The 8,772-nt window shown below is 59.0% G+C and overlaps 1 protein-coding gene across 2 annotated transcripts in view; it reads left to right on the forward strand.

Moving 5' to 3' along the window:
- Positions 1-362: 362 nt before the first annotated feature.
- The window catches only part of SYT3 (synaptotagmin 3), a 17,844-nt gene continuing 9,434 nt past the window's right edge, over positions 363-8,772 (forward strand). For both annotated transcript variants that reach the window (XR_005530628.1, XM_039245051.1), the window contains exons 1-4: positions 363-495; positions 1,989-2,154; positions 5,216-5,741; positions 8,252-8,639. Coding sequence is in view for 1 of the 2 variants with exons in the window: in XM_039245051.1 (XP_039100982.1) it covers positions 2,004-2,154; positions 5,216-5,741; positions 8,252-8,639 (1,065 nt within the window). In the remaining variant the exon portion in view is untranslated. The remainder of the gene's footprint in view (positions 496-1,988; positions 2,155-5,215; positions 5,742-8,251; positions 8,640-8,772) is intronic.

Below are 8,772 nucleotides of genomic sequence, written 5' to 3' on the forward strand. Positions count from 1 at the left end.
CTCTCGGGGTCCTGGATATTATTCCTCCCCCCTGCAGCGCCTTGGGACCCCGGCATCTCATAACCCGCCCCCCCACCTCCGAACCCCACCTCCGAAAAAAATTCCCATCCTCTCTGCAGCCGGGAGAAGCATTAAGGACTTCAATTCCCAGCAGCCCATACAGAGCCGGGTCTGTGAAGTCTTTAGGCGCGATAGCGCAAGGCCTGGCGGGAATTGTAGTCTCTAAGCTCAACGGGAGCTGGGGCCCCGGAGGTGGGAGGGGGTGGCTGGACCTCCCGCGGGTCGCCTGGGGTCGAGCAGCCGGTCCAAGTAGGACAAGACGTGAGGCTCGGGCTGAGCTTTGTCTCCTGGCCACGGTCCCCAGATCCGGCTCCTCCTCCCACCACCTGGCGCGTGGGGACGGGTCCGCAGCCCCTTGTCCGCCCTACAAGCCCCATGGGCTGCCGCCAGCCGCCGCCTAGGCTGCCACCCAGAACACGGCAGGGATAAGCGCAGGTGAGTCTGACCATGCCTGTCTCGGAGTCCTGGCCTTCTGCAATACCCCCCCGACACCTGTCCATCTGTGAGCGCTGGTCTGCCCGCCCGCCCCTGACTTCCCCCTGCACTCTCCTTCCAGTCCACCCCTGGTGTCTGGCTCCAGACCGTGAGTGGCTAATTCCCCTTCTCCCCACATGCACCTCTTTCTCCCGGTCCTCTCTCTTTTATGCCCCCACCCCCATCCAGCCTGCCTTCTGCACCCATGTCTGTCTGCCCAGCCCTCCTTTGTATCCTTGCCCATCTGTGATCTCTGGCCATTGCCTGTCTATCTGTCCTTTATTCCTGCACCCCATCCATTCTGCCAACCACTGTTTCTCTTTCAAAGATATTTCTGTCCTGGCACTTCTGACTGTGCCTCTGGCCGCCCATCTCTCACACTCTCATAAATTACACACTAGTCCATTCTTTATGGCTTGTCCATCCCAAATCGAAATCCTTCACTTTCCCTGTGTCTGTCTGCTCATCTGTCCCTCTGTTCTGGGTCCCAGTTTGCCCTTCCCATTATTTCTGTCTCCCTTCCCCTTCTGTCTTCCTCCCTCAACCTGGTCCCTCTCTCTGCATCCCGCACCTCGCATCCCACCCCAGCCACCCCTGCACACAACCACCTCCTCTCTCTGACCCTGTCCCTCCCTTTCTCTCCGCCCTGCCCCCTTCTACCTGGACGTGGCCTCCTGATTTCCTGCTCATGCTGTTCCTGCTGCTTTGGATGCTTTTCCCCACTCCAGCCCCACCGCCCACGGCTGGGGGGCCACAGAGGGCCCCCCAGCTGCCCACCTCCTGGTCCCTTTGTGACCTTCCTTCCAACTATTTCTTTTAGAGCACTTCTCACGTGTGAGCTCGTCTTGTTTGTGTATATGTTTGTTGACTTGTTTACCCCATGTCTCCTCTCACTGGATTGTAACCCCAGGAAGTCGGGCACCGTGTGGGCTTCGTTCTCTGCTGGCTCTGCGGCATCTGGCCCAGTGCCTGGCATGTAGTTGGTGCTCAATGAATATTCGTCGAATGCATGAACGATGAATGGCTGTCCCCTCGTCAGTCCACGCCTAAATTCTGTCCCTTTGTCTGAGCACCCTTCATCTCTGTCTCTTTGCCCATCCCTTTACTGTGCATCCTTCATCTCTGCCCTTTGACTGGCCTCCCTAGTCTCTTCCTCCTTGTCCATTTGTCCCTGTTCTCTGTCCTCTGGTCCACGGACGCTGATCTCTGTCCCCTTGTTTGTCCAGTCTACTGTTGTCTTCTTGCCTGTACCCCGAGTTTCAGTCCTGTCCATCGGCCCCGAATTTCTTTCTCATTGTCCCTCCTTCCCCAGTCTCCAGCGCTTTATCCATCTACCCGCGATCTCTGTCCCCTCGCCTGTCCATCCCTTTTTCTCTTTCCCCTTTTATCCTTTACCCTCCGCTGTCTCAATCTCATCTCTCATCTGCACCCCCGTCCGGCCCCTCCAAGCACAGAACCCACCGGCCACCATGTCCGGAGACTACGAGGATGACCTCTGCCGGCGGGCACTCATCTTGGTCTCCGACCTCTGCGCGCGGGTCCGAGATGCCGACACCAGTGACAGGTGCCAGGAGTTCAACGACCTGCGAATCCGAGGCTACCCCCGGGGCCCGGATGCAGGTCAGCACCCCTGGCTGTCTCGGCCAGTCCCCTGTGTCCGCTTTAGTCAGTATTTCCAGAGATTCAGAGCAGATTCGCTCAGCTTTCTGTTCCATATGCGGCCCTGGCCAGTCCCTCTTAGAGTCTTGCCTCCATCCTGCTTGCTGCTGGTCCCCACACCTTTGATCTAAGAAGAAGGAGCTAAGTGGGCCATCTGACCCTCGACCCTGCGAACCTCCTGCCCACTGCCCCCCCGCCCCCCCCCGCCCCGTCCTCCCTAGCCACATACATATCCCTTTCACATGTGGTACTTAAAAGCCCAGGCTTCTGAGTCAGGCTGTCTGACTTGCCTGCATTCAAATCCCACCCCCGCCCCCTGCTACTTACTAAGGGATGGCTTTAGGCAAGTGACTCTTCTTCCGTGCCTCCGTTTCCTCCTGAAAATGGGGATAATAAAAGTGACTCTCTCATGGGGCAGCTGAGAGACTCAAATGATACAACGCATGTGAAGTGCTTAGAACAGCTGGGCACACAATAATCTTTCAATAAATGCTGGGATGTACTTTTTGAGTACCGACTGTGTCCCAGGCAGTATGCAAGGTCCTTTGCATTGTTCGTCAACCACCCACAACACCCTTTGTGGTACACGAAATCCCCATTTTCGATGGCGGAGGGGACTCAGAAGGGTGAAGTGACTTGCCTAAGGTCACCCAGCTAGGAAGAGGCAGGGTTCTGAGCACTAGGAAATATCATGAGTGCCCCTGGGGAACCCTGAGGAAGCCTGTGCGTAGAAGTTAGACCAAGAGTCACACTTGCTGAGTGCAGGGTGGAGCTTGGCACCTGGTGCACGAGATGTCCAGGGACAGCAATGAGGAATGAGATCCAGAGAGCCGCTGTTGCGTGCTCAGAGTCTCACAGCCCGTAAGCAGAAGAGCCAGATTTGACCCCAGGGAAGTCTAGTATACTATGGCAATTTGGGGGTCCCCAAGCCCACCCTCAGTTTCTAGGATTCCCTAGAAGGACTCGCAGAAGTGCCGTTCTACTCCTGGGAGCACTTCATTACAGAAAAAGGGTGGAGATTAAATTCTGTGAAGGGAGAGATGCGTAGATTAGGGCCCAGGAGAGACCAATCGTGAGCTTCCGGTCTCGATCACCTAGACGTGGCTGACTGCCCGTGTGGGTGACCTTCGCCTCTGGCCCCTCCAGGGGCCGAGCCGATACGGCATCTCCTAGTCCCCCGGCATCAATCACATTGCGGACCATCTGGCATGGCCCACGGTTCCACAGGTAAACAAAAACACTTTCAGGAAGGAAGTTCAAGGACTTCCCTCCCAGGAGCCGATCAAGGGCCAAACATTTCTTTGGGCAAGGTTGATCTTTTCACACAGCTACATCACCTCGCCAAGCCCAAATGGCTCCCCAGACCAGGCAGACAGAAATAAGAAATCTGTAGGAGTTTCAGGATCGATGTTTTGACTTGGAGAGGGTCTGGGTCAGGCTGTGGTAGAGGAAGGCAGCTCTTCGCTTTTTCTCTCCTCTTCTCCACCTCATCCTCCCAAACGGGCCCCTTTTCTCCATTCTTCCCAGGCTCAGAAGGTTGGAAAGCCCTTGCTTTGGTTTTTAGCAGGTCCCCAGAACTCTAAGCAGATGTTGGTCACTTGGAAAGGAACACCCTAAGGGGCGGAGGGGAGTAGGAATTTGAGTTCAGTCGTCGCCAGCCGTATGGCCCCACAGGGTCACTTTCTGTCTCTCAGAGCCTCATTGTCCTCGTCTGTAAAATGGGATCAATCACAGTGCCATGAGGATTAACACCAGAGACTGCTGACTTAGAGTCACTGGTCAGTTCAGGACGGGAGGGCATCCCCACCCAGAGTCCCCTGCAGTTGACAGGACACAGCTGTTCCACTCAGCTGTCCTTGCTGCCAAGAGCTTAGTTACCTGCTCCCCACCCGCCATAGTCTGTAGTCTGTACAGCGCATGAAATTCCCCTGTGTTCTCCGTTGTTGAGACCCAGGAGTCAATCCCAGAGCAGAGTCACGTTTCCGGGAGGAATCCCACTCCTGACACCACTTCCTGGATGACCCAGGAACCTTTGCTTCAAGAACTAGGCTGTCCCTGGGCTTCTCTGAAAGGCACACCAGCACACAGTAAGCATTCGGAAGGCCTTAGCTGTGGTTTCCGGCGGTGCTGGGTACACGTGGCCGCAGCAATATTACCAAGCGTAACAATATTTGTCATTACCAAGCGTAACAATATTTGTCAGTCTAATAATAACCCATGTCTGAAATACCATTTCTTGGGAAATAGTGAAGCGTGACAGCATGATGGCAAAGACCGTGGGCTTTGGGGCCAGGCGCTCCGGGGTCAAGTACTGACTCCACCGCTGACCTAGGGAGACTCTGGTATAGGAGACTTTGGCTCTGTTGATCTCAGTTTCCTTTTGTGGAAAGCAGGCGTTCAGAGTGTTGCCAGGCTCCTAGGGCGCCTGTGAGGCACAAGTAAGCTAATGCCAAAATGCACTTAGGTGCCTGGGACCTAGTAACCACTCAGTAGGCATCTGCCTTCCCATCTGCAGCCACGGGCCCCCTTTACCTCCGCCACAAGAGGCAAGACCGATTCTTCCCGTTTGGAAAATGGGGAGCGTGGGGCTCGGAGTGTTCCCGGGGCCAAGCAGCGAATGTAGATCTGAACGCTTCTCACGCAGTCACGCAGTCTCCTCTCCGCTTGATCATCTCTGAGCATTTGGGGGGACGATGGGTGTGCCCTCTTCTAGGGAAGCAGCACGGGCTGGTGGTTAAGGATCAGATCTGAGGACAGACTGCTCTTTCAAACCCCAGATCTGTCCTTGCTACCTGTGCAGCGTTTTACAAGTCGCTCCACCTCTCTGTGCCTCGGTTTCCTTGTCTTTAAAACGGTTATGTAGAGAGACGCAGCCCGTGGGGCCGGGGAGGTGAAGTACACGGACGTCAGGTGCTTAGGACAATGCATGGCGAATGCTAAAGGTTAGCTCTTCGGGGACAGGGGTGGGGGGGTGAGCTCTGACCCCACCCTGACCCCCGACCTTTGTCCTCACTCTCTCCAGACATCTCCGTGAGCCTGCTGTCGGTCATCGTGACGTTCTGTGGCATTGTCCTTCTGGGCGTCTCCCTCTTCGTGTCCTGGAAATTGTGCTGGGTGCCCTGGCGGGACAAGGGAGGCTCGGCGGTGGGCGGGGGCCCGCTGCGCAAAGACCTAGGCCCTGGGGTCGGGCTGGCAGGCCTGGTGGGTGGTGGTGGGCACCACCTGGGGGCCGGCCTGGGTGGCCATCCTCTGCTGGGGGGTCCGCACCACCACGCCCACACCGCCCACCACCCGCCCTTCGCTGAGCTGCTGGAGCCAGGCAGCCTAGGGGGCTCGGACCCCCCTGAGCCCTCGTACTTGGACATGGACTCGTATCCAGAGGCTGCGGCAGCTGCAGTGGCTGCTGGGGTCAAACCGAGCCAGACATCTCCTGAACTGCCCTCTGAGGGAGGTGCGGGCTCTGGGCTACTCCTGCTGCCCCCCAGTGGTGGGGGCTTGCCCAGTGCCCAGTCGCATCAGCAGGTCACAAGCCTGGCACCCACCACCAGGTGAGACAGGCTGCTGGGCTGGGGGTCCACTTAGAACCTCTGATCCTCCTCTGTGTCTCTTTCCCAGATATGGTTCTCCTGAGCCCTGCAAGAGGAGAAGGCTAGAGGTTCAGAGTCCTAAGTCCTGGGGCAGGAAGGGGCTTGGGGTGTAGACCCCTGGGTCCTGGGGAGAGAAGAGGCTAGGGCACCAAACTCCAGGGAGGGAGGAGGGGCCTAGAGAGACCTGGACTCTCAGATTCAGAAAGTACACGACTTGAGAATGAGGATTAGACCCCCGAGGCCCTGAGACACAAAGCAATTCGTCTCTTTCACCCTAAGCCAGGATAGGAGGTGGGACCTGGAATACATTTGTTCATTATTGCTCACTCTGAGCATGTTAAGAGCACCTACTATGAACTAGACCTGAGCTGGGTGTTGGAAAAACAGAAGTAAGCACGGCAGATAGGCCCTGCCCTCATGCCACTTACAGTCCAGGGCAAGCAGGTCCCCAGAGAGGCCAGTGCGGCAGGCAAGTGGCTTAGGGGGCCACAGCTGTGGGAGTCCGAGGAGTCGCTGACCCGGTCTGGGAGGGGGTTGGGGCCTTCCAGAAATGCCGTGGCTGAGAGCTGCAGAGTGAGGAAGTTAGCCAGGCCCAGAGGTAAGGGTGCGAGCTGGGCATTCTGGGAGGAGAGAGCGGCCCGTGCAACGGCCAGAGGGGAAGGAGGTCACAGTGCATTGTGGGAACTTCCAGCAGGCACTGTGGCATGAGAGTGAGTGTGCAAAAAGGAAGCCAGGGAGATGTGGCTGCGGCTGTGGGTGAGGCCAGACCACACTGGGCATTCAGGGCCTTGAATGCCTGGCTGAGGGGCTGGGACCCTGTCCTAGGGGCTCTGGGGAGCCACAGAGGGCTGTGAGCAGGACAGGTAGGGTCAGTTCTGGGTGCAGAAAGACCTCTCTGGGGCCATACAGGAGATGGACTAGAGCCTCAGACTGCAGGCCAGGAGAGGCTGAGGCTGAGCTGAGACTGGGCATGGGGAGGAGAGGGCGAGGGCAGGGGAGGGGAGATGAGACTTGGGGCTGATGCTGTCAGGCAGGAGGGGTGGGGGAGGTGCTGACAACCCCCAGCCTGGCCTGGTGATGGGGTGGATGCTGGGATGCTGGGTGAGAGGATCTAGGAGGGGGCATGGGTTTGAGGGCGACCCTGAGCTTGTCTGGATCTTGTAGAGTGTGAGGTGTCTGGGGCAGAATCCGGGGAGAAATTGCCTCTCAGAAGGGTCGTCTTGGCCCCACACAGTCATGGGAGAAGGTGTTCTAATCCCAGGACCTGGACAGGGCCTCATGGGAGATAGAGTGTGGGGGTCTTTGGGGAGGCCTTCCGGAGGCTGATGGATACACCGGTCTGAGCCCCACCTCCCCCATTATATAGATGGAGAAACTGAGGCTCAGGGGGTGTCAATGGCCTGCTCAAAGTCACCCTGGGAGCAAGGAGTGGCGGGACGATCTGTAGCAGAAGGAGCCTCCCCTACTTTCCAGGGCTGGAGCCGTCCCCTCCCCCCCAGGCCCGTGCCTGCCTCTCAGCACATCTGGGGCTGCAACGTCCAGTCGTGGCTGCCAGCACCGCGCGTCGCTAGGGGCCCTGTCGTGTGGCCTTCACGTGGCCTTCACCCTGGGTGTGATGGTCCAGGCGGGGCAAGGCAGATGAGCCGGGGCCACGAGGACGGGGAAAATTCGGGAGAGGGGAGGGATGGGCTTTGAGGGGAAAGGGGGTGAGGGCGGCTCTGGTGTGTGGCCTGCAGATCCGGGTGGGGGGGAGCACAGGGTGGGGGGGACTCAGGAGGAGGAGCAGGTCTGGGAGAAGGCACTAAGCCCGGCAGGGGACATGCGGGGCGTGCAGGGCCTGGTGGGAGGTCGAGGCTGGGAGCGGATCTGGCCGGAGCCCAGGACACAGATTTAGCAGACAGCAGGCTGTTGATGGGTGTGGAAACCTGGGGCACAGAGGAGCCTGTCCAGGGACAGCATGTGTGAGAAGGGGAGAAGCAGCCATGGGGGGGTTGAGGGGGGCCCTGGGCTTCCAGAATGTCCCATTGACACTAGGGACAGTGGAGAAGGGAGCTGAGAGGGCCAGGCCAGGCCAGGCGGAGCGGTGGTCAGCTGGGAAACGTGAGAACCTGGCTGGGACACGGAGATCTGAAGAAGGCCCAGGCGGTCTGGGCTCCGTGGGGCCTCAGGAGTCCACAGAGGAGTTATTCTGGGTCACTCGAGGTCAAGAGGAGGCTTCTGGGAGCCAGTGCATAAGCAGATCCTAGCTGGAACTAGTTAGAGACCGGGTACCCGCCCCCCAACGCAGGTGGAGAAACTGAGGCTCAAAGAGCACAAGTGCCTTGCACGAGGTCATAGTGAGCAAAGGTGGGGATCTGTGGCCACTTGGATGCGGGGTTTGGGGAAGAGACAGGGAGGAGTCTCCCAGGTCTTCAGGTGCCGCCAGAGATCCCAGCCAACGGCCCCACCTCGGTCTTCCCCACCCCCCGCAGGTACCCGGCCCTGCCGCGGCCCCTCACCCAGCAGACCCTGACCCCCCAGCCGGACCCTGGCAGCGAGGAGCGGCCGCCTGCCCTGCCCTTACCCTTGCCGGGCGGTGAGGAAAAAGCCAAACTCATCGGGCAGATCAAGCCCGAGCTGTACCAGGGGACTGGGCCCGGTGGCCGGCGCGGCGGCGGGGCCCCGGGCTCGGGAGAGGCCGGCGCGGGGGCGCCCTGCGGCCGCATCAGCTTCGCCCTGCGGTACCTCTATGGCTCCGACCAGCTGGTGGTGCGGATCCTGCAGGCCTTGGACCTCCCGGCCAAGGACTCCAACGGCTTCTCAGACCCCTACGTCAAGATCTACCTGCTGCCGGACCGCAAGAAAAAGTTCCAGACCAAGGTCTGGAGCGAGGGTCCTGGACATCCGGGTCCCATGGCGGAGGGGGAGGAGTCCCGGACTCCTGGGTCTGAGGGAGGAGGGGCTGGGGGGTCAGGACTCCTGGGTCTGAGGGAGGAGGAGGCTGGGGTCCCGG

Source organism: Hyaena hyaena, unplaced genomic scaffold, assembly GCF_003009895.1.
Source record: "Hyaena hyaena isolate Hyena2069 unplaced genomic scaffold, ASM300989v1 scaffold_9, whole genome shotgun sequence".
Classification (NCBI taxonomy): Eukaryota; Metazoa; Chordata; class Mammalia; order Carnivora; family Hyaenidae; genus Hyaena; species Hyaena hyaena.